Source organism: Durotheca rogersii (genome assembly GCF_024521655.1).
Source record: "Durotheca rogersii strain YMJ 92031201 chromosome Unknown GGS23scaffold_2, whole genome shotgun sequence".
Classification (NCBI taxonomy): domain Eukaryota; kingdom Fungi; phylum Ascomycota; class Sordariomycetes; order Xylariales; family Xylariaceae; genus Durotheca; species Durotheca rogersii.
Window position 1 is genome coordinate 390,874 of NW_026251233.1, and position 20,728 is coordinate 411,601.

The 20,728-nt window shown below is 56.5% G+C and overlaps 3 protein-coding genes across 3 annotated transcripts; all 3 read left to right on the forward strand.

Moving 5' to 3' along the window:
* Window positions 1-8,069: 8,069 nt before the first annotated feature.
* Window positions 8,070-9,066, forward strand: GGS23DRAFT_547292 (uncharacterized protein). Its single transcript, XM_051515078.1, has one exon. It carries the CDS (start codon window positions 8,602-8,604, stop codon window positions 8,923-8,925), a length of 324 nt encoding a protein of 107 aa, XP_051375905.1. The 5' UTR covers window positions 8,070-8,601; the 3' UTR covers window positions 8,926-9,066.
* A 224-nt stretch (window positions 9,067-9,290) lies between these two features.
* On the forward strand, window positions 9,291-14,283 carry GGS23DRAFT_165828 (uncharacterized protein). The gene is made up of 2 exons (XM_051511493.1): window positions 9,291-9,591; window positions 9,656-14,283. The coding sequence occupies exon 2, from the start codon at window positions 9,720-9,722 to the stop codon at window positions 14,226-14,228; it is 4,509 nt and encodes a 1,502-aa protein (XP_051375906.1). The 5' UTR covers window positions 9,291-9,591; window positions 9,656-9,719; the 3' UTR covers window positions 14,229-14,283.
* Window positions 14,284-17,519: 3,236 nt separating this feature from the next.
* Window positions 17,520-19,754, forward strand: GGS23DRAFT_165859 (ent-kaurene oxidase). Its single transcript, XM_051511494.1, has 5 exons — window positions 17,520-17,911; window positions 17,976-18,101; window positions 18,180-18,339; window positions 18,479-19,114; window positions 19,250-19,754. The coding sequence occupies exons 1-5, from the start codon at window positions 17,666-17,668 to the stop codon at window positions 19,705-19,707; spliced, it is 1,626 nt and encodes a 541-aa protein (XP_051375907.1). The 5' UTR covers window positions 17,520-17,665; the 3' UTR covers window positions 19,708-19,754.
* Window positions 19,755-20,728: the final 974 nt, after the last annotated feature.

Consider the following 20,728-nt stretch of genomic DNA (forward strand, 5'->3'; position numbering starts at 1 on the left):
AACAGGCTCAAGTCATCGATGATACCGGCAAGCTCAGAGCCACAAACCCTCGACTTGGACATCAAGGAAGCTAGTGTGTAGCTCGATCCACATAGGCTAACTGAACAGAATGCGGCCGGAGATTCTTCTTGTCTGACAGCATATTGGGGATTTAGGTATAAGTGCACCCATAGCTAATCGACACCCGGTGACCGGGTGCTGAGAGACAAAACCACCGGCGTCAGTGGCGGATATCCTAGCCTGAACTTCCAGGACTGTACGCCCCTTTTCCCACCAGAGTGGAATTTCCAAAGGCCCTGCACCCCGTGACCATCTCGGCCGATTCCAGAGCATGGGGACCATCGCTAAACGCGCGGGATAAGACGGCGGAGGCTCAGATATACCTATGCTCACCTGCCTAGACACCAGGCCACGAGGTCAAGATGGCACTCGCTCATTCCAGTGCTTAGGGGCATTGTCCTCTTCCCCAGACAGCGCTAACAAGGTTCAAGGAAGAATCGAAGACAACCAGCTGCCTATCGTCTTCGGATACGTTAGTCAAGATGGTTTTTCTTTTTGGATCTCTTAGACCCCAATTCCACCAACCCTGGACCATGCCGGAGGCGCATCTCACCTGGCGCGGGCGCCACCATACACGAGGCAACCCGTGCCCAGCTCCCGACTCGTTCGAAGGAGGACGTTAAGGGTAAGCCCGGTGGCGTATCCGCCTCGGCTTAGCCCTCACTAGCCATTACTTCGGTGTGAGGGTATACGTACCACGGGTTATAGGTAGGTGTCGCTGCTCGCGATGCGATCTAACAGGCAAGGCCTAGCGACTTGTCCTGGGTGGCCTCTTGGGGTCGGGACGAAGTATGAAAACGGACAAAAAAGCAACTAATATCAGCTCAGCCTGCATCCTGGGTGTATACATGTATACCTCTAGCAAGGTCGTCATCACCGCGTGTGAGCGGAACGTCGCGAAGCGGACAGTGAGCCGTGGTATAATGGTCCCAGCTTTGCGGACGGGCGCGTCGACGGGGTCGGGCTCGGGGGGACCAGCATCGGCAGCAGCCGTTGGCGGGAGAGTTCCTCTGGCCAGCGTAGCGGCGGCGATGCTCGCTTGCATCATCCTCGCCTTTCCTCGTCCCGGCAGCCGCTACCATAGCGCACTCAGCGGCTGGCGGCCCGATGAACTACGCGCCGCTAGGGAAGGCCTGCGCGCCGAACTACGCCGTAGGGGGAGAGACGGCGCCATCCGCGGCGCTTAACTGCCTACCGCAGGCCGCGCGCCGGGGAGGCTTCCGGAGGGCTCTCGTGGCGTCGGAATAGTAGGTATTGACTTCGAGGAGGGGGACGGACAATAGTGCGTGAGCATCTACTACGTAGGTGCACAATAAACATGGCCGCAGACTTAGGTACCTACATGGCTCTAATACGGACGAGAAACCCATGCGCGTCCACATAAGTATATCTACGTTGGGGCGGCGAAAGCGGCTCGGGGCGCGAGCGAGCGAGAAAACAGCCCGTAGAACCAAATTGTCGATTTACCGACAGCCTGGGACAACTTGTTCGACCCCGCGAGCATGACTACGCGCAATCTCTCACAGACGTCGGCCATGGGATCATGAGGCGACGCTGTGGGGGGTGGGTGGGGAGGGAGCGAGGTGGTGCGAGGCACGCCGGGAGACGCAGAGACCTGCTACCGGGGCAGTTCGCGTCACAGCGTGGGCCGTTAGGGATAGGGGAAGCGTAGCATTCGAACGCGGCGTCGAGCGCAGGCTCTCTCTCCCCGAGCCCTATCGCGACGGGCTGCTCGTCAAGCGAGATGCGCTGTCTAGGACCAGCGCAGCTCCAGCATGCGACACAGAGGCTTTACAGCCCACGTCGACTGTTCTAGATCAAATCCCTGGCCGCCTACGAACCTCATTCCCGCCCCCTGCCTCCTCCTACTCATACGCTGACAGCAAGCGGGCCACCCACGAGGGGAATATACTAGGCACGTAGTGCATATCTGCATACCGTAGGATGTGCTCACGCATGCGTGAACGGCGCATCGAAAAGGGGGCACGCAGGTACCTATGCTGGGGGCTCAAAAGGCTTTACGTCAGAATGTTGGTGGTAGTCATCTTCACCTAGGCGGCGCTGTCGACAATTCGTTGGTATTCCAACGAACGGCACTATGTGCAACGATGTTCTAACGTAGCAGTAATAGGTGGGAGAAACAGTGGGGGGTGGAGGGGGCTAACTACCTAGGTATAGTAGTGAAGAAAGCTATACCTACCTACCATAGAGGCACACATCCCCCACCAAGTTGAAGACACACTAGAGACGAATCCACGGCTTGGTGTGTGGCGGCAGATCGGACGTATCTGAGACATACATACACATCTGCATGCGTTAGATCCTTGGCTATGCCTCTCTCTGCCTCTCTCTCCCCCCCCCTCTCCAGCTGGTGTATGTAAGATCGCAGTGCGCACCGCGTTCCGTAGGCAAGGTAACCCGAACTGCATCCCTATCACCAACCCACACAACAGGGATATATACCTACATACATGCGTACACGAGCCATACATATGCCGCGAATCAGAAAGGGGGTGCCCCTTTCCGAGAGCCTGTTTTGTGCCCGTCGTATTGTCGTCAGCATTGGGGACCATCGATGGCTGCAATATTGCTACTTAATAAGTACGGCATAAGGAAAGAAAGAAGCCGGGCGAATTATCGACGCCAACCGCGCCAGAGGGGGGGGAGGACCGCGCGCTAATCCCGCATTTCCCCGTCGCTGACGGTACGCCGACGCCGCCACCAACTCGTGGTTTGGCTGGCCGTTTTGTGCTCCAGGGGCGAATAGAAACCGGCCCCTCAAAAGGTTGGGCGAGAGGGCTAAAACCTAGCGAGTGCCGTGCAAGTTGGGATGACCTTGTTCACCAGGTGGATACCCGCGGAGAAGTAGCGGCAGATATACCTCATGCTTCGTTGTTGGCTCGATTATCGTGAGAAGTGACCTGTGCCTTGAGAGAGAGGGGAGGGGAGGGGGGAGGGGGAGAGGAAAAGAACAGCCGCGGCGGCAGCAATTCGACCGAGCGAATGGAGAGCGGAAAACAAAAACGGAGAACCCGAGATAGGCTCGTAGAGAGAAGGTGAGAGGAGAGGAGAGAAAGGAGAAAGGAGAGGGAGAAAAAAGAGTCAGATTCCTTCCTGCTAGCCCTCGACACACCACCACCTTCTCGTCACGTTATCCGCGACGATACCAGAGTGCAAAGTCTTGGCTCCGAGCTGTCTCAGTTGCGCCGGCCAATGGTTCTGCAGAAGCACCCCGGTCCGTCCGAAGAGAAGGGGACCCTGGTTCGCGGCAGAGGAGAGAGGAGGGAGAGGCTCGTCCACGATTGGGATGGGCCGGGAACCTCGTGTGGTGCGTAAAGCCGCCAAGGAGGATCGTTCCGTAGCGTGCTGAAGATCCTCCTCGCCCTCACTTCTCTTTTTTTTGTTTTGATCTGTCGCGACTCCCCACGTACCCGTCCACAAGTCTTACCCCATGCGTGCGCACCCAGCACGTCCCAGGTTTTCTACGCAGACAGGCGGACGGAGGCCGCCAGGCGAACACTTCCGACCTCGAGTTCTCCTGGTTTCCGCTCTGCGGTTACGACGGGAATGCCACGTCGACGGGTCGCTAGATGGCACAGCCCACGTCGGAGCTGCGGTTAGGAGGGCGCCGCCCGCGAGGTCGCAAAGGCAGGGCTGGAGGACGAGTGTGTGGATGAGGTATGGGTCGCCTGGCATTGGGTGCTACGTAGGTACCTAGTATGTAGGTACAAGTCACAAGTCATGCGTATACGACCTGTGGCGGAGTGCATATCCTTGGTTGGCACTCGCCACAGGCCCGACGGCGGTGACGCACGAGCGGGCCCGAGCCGCTGGGCCAGCGAAAGACGAGGGGGGCTTCGGTGGCTAATGCATGCGTGTCTGTTACCTACGTAGGCAATATGTAGGTCATCCTCTGCGTCCGTACGTAGGGAATGGCAACGCGTTACCTACCATCGCCTCGCATCATGCCACTTTCAGCTCGTCTTGCTCTCACGTGCTGGGATGCGCGGTGCAGGGGACGGGTGGCCTTTGGGTCGGGGAGCCCAACCGGATAGTTGCTCGTAGCTCATGCTCATACCCCAAGCAACAAGCAACGGGTCTCTCTTCCTCTCGTCGACTCTGCATTGCTCATTCGGGGCGGACGAGGAGGTGGCCAAGTCGGCCGACCGCCCACCGCAGGCTAACTAGCGTTGGGACGTGGGGCGAGACGTCCTATCCTCGAGGCGTTCTAACCAGTCCACCTCAGTAAGCAGGGAGTCTGCCTGGCGAGCGACGAGATAGCCGGTAGCGGGTGGGAAGCGAATGAAGAGATGACGATGGCCGGAGCGGGAGGAGGGAAGAGAAGGGTAAAAACGGTCCTACAGCGCTAGCAGAATACACCAAAGAGCTCCAGTATCGCTCACATCGGGCGAATCAGATTACACGGAACGGTGTGTCCGATAAGATAAAGTCGCACACCCTTACCTAAGGGAGGTAGGTACCTAGCCAAAGGTAGTAGTACCGCGCAATCTATCGGTATAGTAACCCGCACATTAGGTACCTATAACCCTTTGATTAATGCATAATGCAATTTTATAGGTGTCCCAGGCAGGGTAGAGTATCACATACCTCAAGTTAGGTACCTCATCTGGGCCTAATTGCGGATACCGGGGACAGTCCAGGGTTGTCCGCAAAAAAGTATTGGACGCGTGGGAGCCGCCGGGGCTCTGCGAGGGGGCACGAGATGGATACAACGACTTGCCTATCAAAGACGTCGGGGAGACGTCGGCTGACTGAAGGAACGAACACGCCAGTTTCTCCCCCTCGTCCCTCGCCACGACTTCACCCACGCGCGATCGACATCGATACCAGCCCGTTGAGGGAGAGGAACGCGCTTCACCGAGCGCTCCGAAGGGAATAATCAATGCCGAGCAAACCTCCAACGGATCCTTACGGATAGGGAGAGACATGCAGACGGACCAACCCTCGCCTCACCACGACGGATTGGATGGAGAGAATCGTTGCGGCGTCCATTGGACCAAAAAGGGAGCGCCCAAAGACCAATCACAAAATTCAACGGCGTGGCTGTTTTTTTCTTCTTCAACTAGCGTATTCCCTCGACTTGCTAGTCATCCCTGCTGGCGACAAATGTAGACACAGAGATCTGAGATGGGGGCCTCTATCTCCAACCTGCTAGGTTTGCATAGATAGAGATCTTTCCCAGGGTGCTGGCGTTGCTAGTTGGATGCTTTACGTGATAGGCTGCCGGATAGGCAGCGAGCGTGCGAGGGTAGGTCTTGTCGAAAGGGGGTGGAGGGGGGGCGCGAAATACCTACTACTACAGGCTTACCTCCGTACCTACATGATGACATCCCATCGATGGCTTGCAGTGCGTCGCAGAGGAATGTAGGACGAGACATGTCGCCTAGTTATATGCGGCGAGATCGGCACTCACGGCCTCATCGTCTAAAGCAGTGTCGCCGATGACCAACACAAACGACACCTCGTAACCTGGACGGAACTTCCGGACCTAGCGCGCCGTTCCTATGCGATCGGAGTGCGATAGAGGCGGTTACAGATCGTGACAGGAAAAGCCAGGCTTCAGCGACACGCACGCCAGTCGGCCAATTCGAACACCAAACTTGCTAAATCCGAAGAAGGAATGGAATACGGCTGACAGCCTGCGAGTGAGAGGTAGTCACATGCACATAATAAGGTAGACTCGTCCAGGTGCCTTAGGTAGGTAGTGTGCCGACGACCAAACGACCTAACATAGGAATGCCCGTAGGACTTGGCGGCCTTGTATGGGCAGCTATCACGAGCGCCGCGCAACCGTTAGCTAGGGAAGTGGAGAGAGGTGCAGGGGTATTTCGCGGCCAGGTCGAGTTGGGGTTGAACCAAGATCGTCAAAGCCGGCGCAGCGATTCGGCCATGCAATGGGCTCCCTCGGAAGATGGAAGAGAGTGAGACATGCAGGAAAAAAAAGAGTGTGTGTGGGTGAGAGACGCAACGATGCAATGGAACGCTGATGGCAGCTTTCTGGAAAGGAGAGCGGGGGAGAGGAAGAGAGAGAGAGAGAGAGAGAAAACTGCGAAGCTAACCGTCTGAGACATAACACAACGAGGGCCAGAAACGGCTACTACCTCGGGTCGGTAATTACATGCCTAACCTAGCAAGATATGTACGTGTAGATTCTGCGGAATCACAGGCTTTTGGTGGACCAATATATGTAGGCATGGGTAAGCGCCGCACATATCTACCTATCACGTGGGCACGAATACCTACCTACCAGATGCGCAGTACCGGTGGGACGGCGAGGAACGAAGAACGGATTCTTCATCCCCTCTGTGGGTTTCGGTAGCTATGCGGGCGCTACGGAGGGGGAGGTTCTTCGTGACCCACCGTTGGGTGCTCAGCAGGCAGTCATAAGCGCTAATACCTAGCAGTAACATACCTACCTACCTACCTCCTAGGTAGGTAGGTAGGTAGGTAGGTAGGTAGGTAGGCAGATAACACGTACATCACGCCAGAGCCATGCCTCCTGGTCTGGGGATGTGAGCTTCGGGCTAGTGCCTACCGGCCATCATGCTATGTAATAACTTGCCCCCTAAGGTTCTTAGATTTAAGGGCGAGGAACGACGTCGCTGAAAAGTCAGGGATTCCCCTGTTGTTGGCAGTTGGTGACGACCTCGGACGGCCCGCTCCCTTCTCGAGATTCCGCTAGATGGGAGCAGTTGGGAGCTGTCAACTGTCATTGCTAGAAGCCCGACCTGCCCTCCCAGGACCAGGACCAGGACCAGGTTAGGCACCTAGCACCCTGAAAGGTACCTATCCCCAGAGGCGCTATACCTACCTACCTCTGTGGCAACGTTGGAAGTTAGGATAGGAGGAGGTAGGGCATATCATCATCTGTCTTACCGGGTCCCCTAGTCGAAAGGGCAATTTAGGTGATCACCTTAGCGTTGCCCATTGAAGCTGGACGCCCAAAAACGCGCGTGCTGGGCAGGCGAGTATCAGACTATTATCGGTCACCGCCACTGCCAGTTGTCATCTGCTCAGCAGCAAACGTCAATAGCTGTCTGGTATTAAGACGGAATACCCGTGTGTATTGCTCCCGAGGTTTCGTATAAGGGAACAAACACGCCTAGCCGGCTGCCTCCCTCCTCCGCTCCGGCGTCTCTCGACCTCTCTATGCGTCGCCGCCTGCACCCGATGCGACCAGCGAGCAACCAACCACTTGCCAGTGCAGGTTGAGGTGCACATGTGGGACGGGGCGAGGAGGGGGGAGGGAGGGGTGGGTTATAGGTACCTGTGGCCTGCAACGGGTCTGAAAGTACTCTGGTACATAGCTAAGTATCTTACCCGGATAAAGCAGTAGGAGGTAAGGTGGGTAGGATAAGGTCCCTCCTCATGCTGACAGCATTGATCAACGCAAGTAATACTGCCGTCATACAGTCCCACAGGTAAGTACCTAGGTAGGTATCCTTTTTGGGGGGGGTTTTTTTTGGCGGGCATTGCCAATTGCCATCAACCCGGTGAAGCACAATTTCTCAATATTGCTTCCCCTCTCCTTCACCCCACAATGCCACCAGGGACGACACGCACTTCAATTTCTCCTCTAACAAGACACAATTTGCTTGTAAATTGCATGCTAGCTACTTAGCGCCGCTATGCTCTGTCGCCGTCGTCGTCGCTGCTGACGTCCTTGCTATCCCTATCCGTCCGTATCCACATAGACGCTCCGGGTCGTCGTCCATTCGTGGCTCTCGTTCAGTTCCGACCCAGCGCCCAGAATGACCAGCGCCGAGCGAGGCAAGTAGGTAGTAGGATGACCGGCCTGCTTACAACGCCTCTTAGAGCGATCGGTAGCTGCGAGGAGCACCACCGTCGGATAGCGTCGTATGACCCCGTCACTACACGCTCCTCTCGCGCGCTCTTCCTTTCTTTTTTGTTTTTATTGAAATAATATGATCCTGCCTGCTACGTCCCTAGTAGGTGGGCTCGGCTCTGGGAGTGCTCGACTACCCTTTATTATACCTGGCTGGACCTAACCAGGGAAGAGGTCTCCAAAATGTCAAGGGTGTTTTGGACGAATAGCATCGTCGAGGGCTTGTCGCTGCCCTCCCATAGGACATCAGAATATGCACAATCTAAGACCGGCTTGCCAGTATGACCGGTGCGGTTCTTCTCGCTCCCGGCTTGAGCGTATCGTTAGCGGTAGCAGGTGGGAGCCGAAGAAGAGGCCATCGATGGAGAGATGCGCATCCGTAGGGTGCGCCGTTTGATGACGCAAACTCGCGAGAGAGCCTTCTCCAAGGGCGGCCAATATCCGACGTAGTTTGTTCGGTCCACGGCTTCGGCGCCTTCAGAGTCGCCTTTCGTCACCGGGTGTTGGTACCTACTGCTCGCAGCAGCAGGGTGCGTAAGAACCCTGGTTGGCAGGCATTCGGATCGGCTAAGGCGTACCTCTGTCGTGGGAATTGGCCCTGTGAAGGTCGATTCCGCAATGCTCGCCGCCAACCAAGCCGTCCACTCGGCGACTCCATCCTCGACAATCCCCAAATGGTCGCATCCTGCCCGTCCAGGCAGGGGTGTATGCGCCACACCAGCTCTAAAGGACTATTCGTCTGCATACTACGTACCGTCACCCATGTCTACACCCTTGGGTACTTTGCCCTCGCGCGGGTATACGAAGTGGAAGGACGATGCGAGCAGGAAAAATACAAGTATCTTGCTATATACGGCCATACGACTCTTCTCGCCTCCCGGATACCTCTCCTCCTGATATCGTCTCTCTTCTCCTGCCCTTATTGTGAGCTGCTAGCGAGTCTCTTTTCTTTCCGTTCTTATTATATTTTATGTTCTATATCTCTTTCCGTAAGATGACGTGACTGCTTCCGATCGGGGTTGTCGCCGCCGAGTACGTTTACGAGACGCGGAATTCTATGGTACCATCATCAACACCTAGGCCATCACTTCTGCCACGAGCCCTTCGCTGGAGCCAAAAAAAAAAAAAGAGAGAGAGAGAAGGAGAATACCAGCGCCATCGCTCGATTAAACGCCCTCGAGCTCACCCCTCACAACCTCTGTACCACCATACGGTTCTCTAACGAACTCGAGTCGACGTCCACACGGCAACATCCCTCCCCCCACCCATCCCTAGATCCTCCTCGAGCCTGAGTCTCCACGCCGTCGTTTAAGGACCTTCCCTGCTAGTCCATTCCTCCAGAGGATCTGTTTTGAGGATCATCTTGCCTAATTTTCATTGTTTTCGCTACATTAATATTCGAAGCTGCGGTTGAACGAGCCGGCTGTTATTGTTTTTCTTTTACACCATATAGTCGTCTTTGGCTATACCAGGATCCTGGGAGATTCATATCGTTAAATCAGCCGTCGTGGAACAGTATCGACCCTGCCTATCTATCAGCCGGTCTGGATCGCCTATTCCATTACGCCCGTCTTGCCGCCTCCGTGGAATGGTGTGGCCAGTCAGCACCTAATTGACGGACAGTCTTATTGTGTGAAGCCAATCGCGACAAACCTCTGCTATAGGTTGTTCCCGCAAGTATACCCGCCATCACGTCTCGCCGCTGACCACCCATCCCACATAAGCCAGCTGCCCCTACAACCCGGCCGTTAACATGGACACTTAACCGTACTCCGAGAAAGTAAAGACGGAGATGGTGTCTATTCGCCTACGCTCAGACTCTCGGACTCGGCCGAGTGATGAATCACGGCCCAAGAGGACAGGAGGCGTAATGGAGGCCCCGCAGCAGGACTTTCCGCCAACTACAAGTCGGATCGCCCGCACAGAGACTGACAGCACTCGGGTTGGGCCTTCTTCGGCACCACAGTCCAAGGCTCAGCAGAGTCGAATACCGCAAAATGTTTCTACCCGAAAACCCTCTAGTCAGAAGCCCTCTTCGAGGCCTCCTCTGACTCACGAGACGCAGTCTTGGTCGAGTCACCCTGGACGGCCAATGGCAAAGGCACCGACTTCTTCGGCAACTACCTCACGAGGTCAAAATGATTCAGGTCAGCCACCTCGGTCCGCCTTACCTCGAAAAGGTTCGGACAGGCCTCAGGAGCGACCAAGTTTGTATACCCAGCCGCGGTCACGCTCGGGGAGAAGTGATTCGTCGTCTTCGGTACCGAGGTCGCAAACGTCCGTAGATACGAGTGCTCCATACTCGGATCGCGGTATTACCGCCAGTCCCGTGGAGATGCGAACCTCGCAGGGGCTCGAGTTGCCTCGAACGTCAACACAACCTGCCAGGCTCTATCCTGAGCTAGACCGCTATCGAGATATCGATCTTCACCTACCAAGAAACGGGGCTGTTATAGATGTTCCGTTTAGGTTGGCCACCGAAGATCTCCCACCGCCGACCCCGATATTCTCCGGAGGGAGCAGCCACAGCCAGCTTAGCACTCTTAGTGCCAGCCCTTCCACTAGGTTTTCCGAGTCGCCAGGACCCGGACCATACAGCCGAGACACGACACCGACCTCAATGTCGTCGCAGTCCCCTGGGCTTGTCGCGCCGTTCCGCGTTCCTATCTCCAGAGTACGACAAGCGAGCCCAGCCGAAACGAGACCGCCGGTAACCCGGAGGAGGACCGGTAGCATACCGAACGAAAGCGAAGCGTTTAACGCAGATCCCCATGGCCTTGCCGCAGTCCGAGAAGCGCTAAATTCTTCTTCATCGGGTTCCACTGTGCGCGCGGGAGAGGGAAAAGAAAAAGAGAAGGGGGCACGCCGGGGTTTGTCGCCGGCGCCACTAAATCCTCCCCCAAGGAAATCATCCCAGAAGTTCAGGAAAGACCAGAGCCAAAACGAGCCGCTGTCAAAAGCACCCCCGCTTCCCTCCAGGACAATAATGAGGTCACCGTCTCCAACTAAACCGGAATACCCATCTCGAGATAGAGGACAGAAGACTACCCCACCTACCTTCACGCGACCAGCGCCGCCGTCGCGACCCAGCCGAGACGGGACACCCGACTTATATTACCAGTTAGGCGGCCCGATTCCTGTTATCCAGAGCAATCTTTCTTCGACGAGCCTTGCGGAAAGGCGTCACAGCAGCCAACTAGTATCTAGTTCTCTGTTAAAGACTACGTCTTCCGCCCAGGAGCGGTCGGTTTTAACGAAGGCCCCTGTTGCTCGAGAACCCACGCCAGCGCCCAGATCGGCGATTCCGAAGACCTCCCAGACAAACAGAGCAGAAGGAAGCAGCAAACCCGCCAGAACGCCAAGCCCCGTCGCCACTTCGCTCAAAACAAGATTTCCCCTGTTTGGGCGGCGGACTAAGACAACTCCTGATGTATCTCAGGTGGAAAAGAAGGATAAGCCGGCTCGAAAGGGACCGGCGGCGGGAACAGGCCACGAAGGATATGGTAGAATTGGCTTGGTCAAAAGGCGCAGTAGTAGCGCGACAAACCTACCGCGCGGGTTTTCGGGACCAGTTCCTTCTTCTGACAGCCTTGCAAGCATGCAGTCGACCGACCCCTTTCTTCTGGAGCGAATGAACCCGGTAATAATTGCTGGTGGAGAGGTGGTGGATAATCAAAATAAGAGCTTTGAGTTGGCCCGTACCGAGAGCAACCAAAGCGAATACTTTCCGAGTCGGTCGGGAATCTCGCGCAACAGCTCGTTCCTGTCGTCATCTTCGAGAGACGAGCCGAGACAAACGTTATTGCCTTCTAATATCCCTCGCACATCCACTCAGCTTCGTCCCTCAGATGGGAGTGACTCCGAAGGAATTTCGATGAAACCCACCATTGCGTTCCGAAGATCAGTCCAGCGCCTTCGATCCCCTAACCGTGCTCCTCTACAACTACCGAAGCCCATCATCACTGCGGGGATGCGTTTACCGTCTGTGGAGAGCGCGGGGGCGACGATTGTGACCGATGATTCTGTGCCAGATTCTAGACCGGAGCCCGTCCGTGAGAGGGTACAGCCGAAAGCCGCACCAAGGAAACTAACCAAGCAAGCCAGATCTCCCCGCAAATGGAACATATTTGGCAGGTCCCAAAGTCAACCCTCCACGGACCAAAAGAAGAAGGTCGAGGCGAGCGTATCTGCAGCCGTGAAACCCACCTCACGGAAGCCGGTTGCATTCTACACGATGATGGACTCCTCGGAACAAGACGAGGCCGAAGATCAAGATGTCTGCCAAGTTTTGAGAGAGGCAGAGGTTCTCGCACCGCTTACATCTGCAGACGGACGAGGGCAGCGGCCGTCTGTAGATGACCACCCACCAGAGGCGTCGCAAATTCGCCAAGCACCCCCCCAGAGGTCCTCGTTGGAATTACCGCGAAGTACCGAACACCCTCCCAGATCCAAGGATATCCCGGCGGCAACCCGACAAAATATAACCGCCAAACCCGCAGCTTTAGCGGTCCCTAAAGGCCGTCCAAGCAGGCTCCCCCAAGTTGGAAGGATACCCAGAGTAGTCAATACCCGCCCAGAACAGACCTCCCCGAAGAGCTTCTCTCGCCCCTTTAGTCGAATCAGTATGCAAATACAGCCCCTTGACCTGAGCCGGGTTGACCAAGACTCAGTTGCGAAAGGCCCCAGCCCACCTATGGTTACGTTACCAGAGCCCCCTCAGGAGGTGTTTTCAGCACCAATTGGTGATTCAATTTCCCCCGCCGAACACAATCTTCACACTGGAGATCTAGCTGTTGAGTCTAGGAAGGAATTCCTTGCGTTTTCGCCGCTCAAGGATTCGGAATGCACGACAAGCTCAAGCTCTTGCATTTCAGAACTAACGGACCTTCCTGCTGATGTGGCGCTGCTTGAGATGCCGACGGCTCCGCTTAGCGAGGATGAAATCTGGGACGAATATAACGATCTCCTGGGCGAGGTGCCGCCATCGACTACCTCCTCCCACGGCTTCCCTTTCCCTCTGGAAACCTACCAGTCAAAGCTTGTTGGAGGGCTAAGCGAGCCGCTTGAGTCGCCTACTATCAATACCTACCACTCCATTGACGTTCGTGATTCTATTAGGACTGGAAGGGCCGCCACCGAGTCGAGCCATTACAGCGCCGATATGACGGCTAGGATCAACGCTGCTTTTGGCTTCACTTCTGATCCTCCTGCGACGAGGTTTCCAGCATCGGAGTCTGCGTCTGGCCATAACGACCGTGACAAGGGCAGTGTCAATTTACAACAGGCTGCGCCCCTTGTTTCAACTCGGCGAGACAGCTCGTCCTCGAGCAAGAGCACCAAAACCAGGGGCTCGGATAGTAGCCACAGCAGCGAGCACACTCCGCTTTCCCAGGTTAATCTTCGGGTTGGTTCGATGACGGTGAGCAAGTGGCTTACATTTGGCCACGTGCTGTTTAGCCCAATCCGTGAGGACCTTGCGAGCGATGCCCACCCACTCAAGCGTAACTCGATACTTGTCATCGACGGACTCGGCAACGACGATTGGTCCTTCTACGCTGCGGAGACGTACCCTGATGCGACTTTTTTCAACTTGTCTCCGAGAGCGCCGCTACCGAAAGAGCAACAATCCGCGCCCTCGTTTCCCCTTTCGCCGCCAAATCATCATCAGATCCAATACGGCTCACAGCTGGACAAATTACCCTTTGGGCCGGACAGCTTCACATCGGTCGTATTCCGGTTCCCTTCTGCGGCTCCAGAATCCCACTACCGCAACATCATCTCAGAGGCCCGGCGTGTGCTTAAACCCGGCGGATACATAGAGCTGTCTATCCTCGACTCCGACTTAAACAACATGGGAAACCGCACTCGACGTGCTGTACGCCGTCTCAAGGAAAAGGTGAACGCGCGGCATCCCGATTTCAACCTCAGCAGCACTGCGGACCTCGTCCTACGCCTTCTCGGTAGGAAGGGCTTCGTCGACATGAAGTCTTGCCGCGTCGGTGTACCTGTAGCGAGTGCGGTTACCAAAGCATCCGGCGTCAAGGGCAAGAAAGACGAGCGAAGTCTGGCTGAGATGATGAATGATAAGACGGAGACTGGAGACGAAAACATCACGAAGATGGTCTCGAAAGTCGGCCGATGGTGGTATAATCGGTGCTACGAGGCTTCAACGGGCATAAATACTAGCATCTGGAACGACAAGTCCCTGTTGACCGAGTGCGAAGAGTGGGGGACGAGCCTCAAGTTGTTGGTATGCCACGCGAGAATACCTGACGCAGGAGGACGAGTGGCAAGCATTTGATGCTCGCCGTACGGATGACGGCCGAGACCATCCTGGATCTGCGACGACTTCATTGTCTACGCGACCACGAGCACCTGGATATTCCCTCGCTTCAAGACGCATGCCTCTCCCTAACTAGCCTGCCCGATCCCAATCAATATGTACAGCACCAACCCAACCCCGGATCCAAACCCCAATAGCATCATTTCATTTACTGTCAACATCATGGGCAAGGAAAATATGATAAAATGAGCATCGCAAGAAGAAGCCGTCCAAACAAGATTCCAGAAAGGGCGCGAGCCCATCACGAAAATCTATTTTTTTTTTTCCTCCCCTTCACTTATAAGAGACGGGCAGGGACCAGAGGACTCGAAGTCCCCACTTAGCAGGAGACCTGGGAAACAGCACGGCTCCGAACAACCTTTTCCCCCGCTGTACCCTTGATCGGGACCGCAACAACAAACGCTCTCACTTCTGGAAATCTACCTACCTTTACGGCAACACGTTTGTCTGTTATATTCGCCCTCGTCGAGTGGGCCGTACGAGTCTCTACAGGACGGAGAAACCTACTAATATTCTACATCGTTGCGGGATCGACCTCCAGGATGGCCCCTGCTACTCTCAATGGAGAGTATATCTAGGCGTTGAGCTGTTTTATTACGCATATTTGCCGGAGATGGAGGCACATTTCTCTTTATCTTTTGCTTGGTTGATTCGCGGCAGTAACTCGTTATTTCACTCTGTACGGTCACCTCGGTATTCGAGTGACCGTTCTCAAGGTGTGGGGAGACTCTGGGAGTGAGACTTGCATTGCACGGGAGAGCGAGCGAACCGCGTATTCTCTTCTTTTTATCTCCTTCATTGTTTTGTTTTGTTTCGAGGCCTTCTGGCAGATCATAACGAGTTATGACATGTAACGACGTGGGAGGGAGAGGAGAAAGCTTCAAACAGAAGCTTTGGAAATTTGGTACGAAGCCGGACAGAACAAGTAGCGTTGCGAATCTAGAGATACCCCGTTATTTTCTGATATAATTCACATTTAGCATTGCTCCGGCCCGTATTCGTTGATAGATGTCTGAACGAGTGGAGAGCGATGAGATTTGGTGCCTGTAAACTAAGCGGTGCTTGAGGCTTGCGAGGGGCTCAGTTGATATACCTACCTAGAGGACTTGCTAAACCTCACTTGGTAGATATGCGAACAATGGCGCGTTTCCACGTGCAGCCCCTGGGCAGTGTTACGGTGCGTGCTAACGTGGCCAATATGTAGGTAGGTATAGGAGCCTTACTGATACTAGTCCCAGTCCTGAATGAGGTGGATCGCACGCACACCTACATAGCACTGACAGAGCATGGACAAGATCGGCGCCGAACACGCCTTGCCTCCAGTTCCGTGCGCCTATCTCCAATGCCGTTGTGGGGGGGGCATCGATCATTCTCGCGGCCGACTTGCTTGTAACGTGGGCCAGAATACTCCCGAATAATGCCAAATTCGGGAATGTCCTCGAGAAAAGCCCCTCGTAAGACGATCGTCTCATAACGGATAACCTACCCGGCACAGCCGTGAGACAAGTAGGGTCGGGAACAATTTTATCCTATCATTCGGGGCTGAGATCAAGAATAGGTAGGTATTTACGACGTCGCGTGTGCCCGGTTGTTGGGACCAACAATAGCATTGCACATCTATAAGTACTCTTCTCTCTACTCAGATAAACAAGAATCTAAGAATCTTAGAAATGAAACCAGATCGATGGCGACGAAACAAGCATCGCCAAGATGGCTTGCTTCGTTGGTTCGGTTTCCTACGCCCGCGAACCAGGATATCGATATTTAAACAGGTAAAACCTCTCCGTGTAAGATGGATGGAGTGGTTTGGCGCGTGGCATGGGCGTTACCTCTCCGAGTATCCCTTACAGCTACGCCCGAAAAGCAGGCTTCAGGATGCCACGTCGACGTCTTTGGGGAAGTGTAGCGAAGGACGAGACAAGACTCGTAGAAGCTTGAGAGAAGGCCGGTCGAAGCCTAGGATCGGTACCAGCGCATGAACTCGCGCGGCTCGACTTGCCTTCGTGTTCATCTCGAGACTACTCCGTCGCTATTTAAAAAAAAAAAAAAATTACGACCCGAATCCGCTCGCCTGGCTCGTGATCTACTGACAGCTCAGACCGCACGGAAACGCAACCAGGGAGATTTCTGTTAGATATGCATGTAGATCATACTCGTTAAACTGGGCGGATACGCGTCTAGTCTAGTCGGGGGATCGACTCGTTGAGACGGCGCCAAGAACGGCACGGTCTACTTTACTGGCGATCCTGGGAGGGTCCGTAGGTACCCCTACGTAGAGGCTCCCTTCGCCGTACATGGTAACCACGGCGTCGGAATTAGCTGGCACATCGGAGCAAATCTGACATGTCCATCGCTAGTCATCATTTGCATCCGAGCAAGGATCGCGGCGAAGACGGAAAGATCATAGGCTGCCCGGGCGTCGACGACCGAGAGGAGGGAGACAGACGGAATACCCAGTCGCGCATCTTGCTGAAACGGGAAAGGTGAGGCGCTCCAAGCCGCGAACAAGAGCGGATGGAGGGCAACCCGGAGATGGCACCTCCCGGGGTTCCTTACCTTCGATCCAGTCACCCTCGTTTCAGCGTTCCTTGTTGGAAACCAGAAACAGCAACAAGGCAAACGCCCCCTGCGGTCTCATCAGCGCGCCGGCACGGGGGCCCTTCATCAGCTAAGCGACTTACACAAGACAGCAAGAAGGAAAAAAAGGACCAGCTAGTCGATGAAAACCGCCTTCGTCCGCGCTGCGTAGTACCGAGGAGGCAGGCCTGGAAGCGGCCAGGGTGGTGCCGGAAGGACGCGACGGAGCTGGAAGTGTTTCTCAGGCGCGCGATTCGGACCTCTCAGCTACGATAGTTATGTAAAGGCGCACAATTAGCCGGCGCCAGGTCCTCATCCGTGTAAGATGTCTCTGAATCCACATGGCTCTAGGGGCAGAGGACGCCTCTTTTCATAACCCCCTCCTCTCCGTCTTCTCTTCCCGCAATCACTCCCTACCTTTTTTTCTCGACATCCCCTCCATATTTCAACGTCTGAGCCGAGAGCGATAGTTGCCGCGTGGCTGCAATCCTCTCTATCAAACCCGACTTGCAACCGATTGCCCATAATACTGGATCGAATCGGTTGCGTATTCGTGCCCAGATAAGCCAATGACTTGAGCTATTTGGCTAGCCAAGACTATCCGTACGGATAGCGCTCTCTAACATTGACCCGACTGCTATCTTTGACCTCTGCGATAGGTCTCTCCTAAACAGATCCGATCACCAATGTTGTGTATCGGGAACTACACCCATGATAGGCGGTCATAGACATCCTCTTCCTTCTCCCTCCTTCTAAATCCCTCCCGACCTCCCTCGTCGACGCCTTGCTTTCTTGCGTCCCCTTCTTCCCTGGCCACGATGCCTTCCATGGTTGAGAATGCGGCCCCCCGCACGAACTTGACGGTAATAGCGGACGTGCTACCCGACCCGGGCCTGGGAGCCAGCCGCCTAAACTACTACCTCGCCATCGCCACGGTCCTGTTCTGCCTATGGCTGTTCCAGTCGGGGAAACAGAAGTGTGGCGTTGCCGCTCCGTTCTACAAGGCGTCTCGGTTAAAATGGATGTTCAGCGCCGACAAGCTGATAATGGATAGCTACTCCAAGGTCCGCACCGGTCCTCAGCGCCCTGCCGGGGGTCATCGCACAATGCTGACCTCTACTCTTCTAGTTCCGCGATACCGTATACCAGATCAAGACGACGGAGGGCATCCGGACCATCATCCCGGCGTCGTTGATTGGCGAGCTCAAGGGTCTCCCTGAGGATACCTTGAGCGCGAGGATAGCAGTGAGGGAGGTTCGTTTTTTTGCTAGCCAAGAGCTGATTCATTCTGCGGAGGAGATGTGCTAAAAAGGGGGGGCAAACCTCGAACAGGCTATGCTGAGCGAGTACACCGAGCTCTGCGCCGGCGATCACGCCGACACGCTGTCGCTGCTGCTGAAGTGCAAGATGACGGGGCAGCTAGCACGGATGGTACCGCAGCTCAAGGACGAGCTCGAGCACATCCTCGCGACGGAGTTCCCGGACTGCCAAGGTACATATCCACCCCGACAGGGCACATCTCCCGAAAGGAACCCACGAGAGGAGGGCAGTAGACGGGACGGACCTGGGGTAGAGGGGGAGAAGAGAGGGAGGGATAGATCGAACCTAGCTAATGCGGTGATTTCCCACAGACTGGACGCCGTTCAAGATCCAGCCGTTCATGGTGCGCACGGTGGCGCGGCTTAGCGGGCGCGTGTTCGTGGGGCCGGCGCTGAGCCGGGCGGAGGAGTGGCTGGACGTGAGCATCAACTTCGCGGTGACGGCGTTCATCGCGGTGACGAAGCTGCAGCTGTTCCCGCCGTGGATGCGGCCGGCGGCGCGGCGACTGGTGCCGGAGCTGGGGGCGATCCAGCGGGACCTGGAGCGGGCGCGGGCGATGCTGGCGCCGGTCATCGAGCGGCGGCTACACCTCGAGCGGCAGCAGCAGGATTTCGGAGATGACGACTACGACTACGAGAAGCCCGACGACTTCGTGCAGTGGCTGCTCGACGCGCTGCCCGCCGACCAGAAGACCGACTACCGCGCCCAGGCCAAGCTGCAGCTGCTGCTGAGCGCCGCCTCCATCCACACCACCAGCAACCTGACCACTGACTGCATCTACGACCTCGCCGTGCACCAGGACCTGCAGGAGGAGCTGCGCGCCGAGGCGCGCGAGGTGCTCGGCGACGGCGACGACCCCGCCGCCTGGGCCCGCGGCGACAGCCTGCACCGGCTCGCGAAGCTCGACAGCTTCATCAAGGAGTCGCAGCGGCTGTCCGGCAACGTCAGTAAGTCGCGGTCCCCGCCCTTTCCTCGTCCCTCTCTCCCTCCCTCCCCCAGAAACCCGACGTCCGAGACAGCGGACCTTGCTCGCTCGCTTGCCTGCTCACCCTGCTGACACCCACCCCCCCCCTTTCGCGCAGCCTCCTTCATCCGCAAGGTGACTCGGCCGATCGACCTGTCGGACGGGACGCACCTGCCGGCGGGCACGAACCTGCTGGCGCCGATGGCCGGGATCGCGCGGGACGCGCGGTACTACGCGGCGCCGGAGGCGTTCGACGGGCTGCGGTTCTGGAAGCTGCGGCAGCAGCAGACGCCGACGCAGCCGCCGTCCCCGTGCGGCAGCGGCAGCAGCGGCGGGGGCAAGTGGCAGTTCACGAGCACGGGGGACGCGAGCCTCAACTTCGGGCTGGGGCGGCACGCGTGCCCGGGGCGCTTCTTCGCGGGGGCCGAGATCAAGCTGGTGCTGGCGCACCTGCTGCTGCGCTACGACCTGCGGCTGCCCGCCGGCGCGCCGCGCCCCGCCCCCACCATGTTCATGATGACCCGGTGCCCCAGCACCACCGCCGAGGTGCTGTTCCGCCGGCGCGGCGGCGCGTGAGCGAGCTGCCCTCGTGCTTCCCCCTTCCTCGCCCGCCGGGGAGAAGAGCAGAGCGGGAGGACCTCCGACGATAGGTACCTACTACCTACCCAACTACACTTGATACCACACAGCGCGCAGAGACGCGACGACGGGGCATACACAGGACGGCGCGGAGGCGATTGATTTGGCGCGCCGCATGCGCGTGCCTATACTATACATATATATATATATACATATACCCAACGAGGCGCGTACGCCCCCGCGCCTGCTCGATCCCCGGGCGGATTGGCGGGCGGGCGTTACGGGGGCGAGCGGAACTCGCGCACGATAGAAAAGGAGGAGGGGGGCACTTGTACATACCATACCATGAGAACGGGACGGGGTGGGACGGGACGGGACGGGATGGGACGGGGCGCATCAGGACGGGAACGGTCGGGATCTGGGGAAAATATATTTGAACTAATACCTCTACGTATTACTGCGCGCGCGAGCGCAGAAGCAGGGAGTGTGTGTGTGTCTGTGTTTCGTCGTGATGCCCGACGCCAGCCACTGGGAGCTGGAATAGATGCCGAGCTGGCCCAATAGCGTGCGTGTGCCATCATACGTACGTGTCCCGCGCGACAATGCTGGATAGCAGTCGGTGCGTTCCGTAGGGCTTTGGGCTATCGAGAAAACCCACGGATATCCGCGCGGTGAAGAGGACCGCAAGATGTAGGTATACGTGGATTTGCATAGAGACTGTTGGAGTTTCTTGTATTACCATGCCCTCGAGAAGAGGGCTGAAAAAAAGGGGGACATGGAAGATTCATGTAGATGCGCCGTCAATTCGTGCGAACAGATCCAGTCCGATCCAGTCCAGCTCGGTCCGTCCGGTTCCCCCGTAGCTATGCGTACAACAGCCCGGCTCTCACGCGCGACGCCGCACGTAGGTAGCATATCGCCGCGGCCTTCTTCTTCTTCTAGCTCATCCCTTTCCCTACTTTTCCCGCCTTTCCCGTCCCTTACCACCTGTCTCCGGGTTGGAGCATTTTTTTCCTTC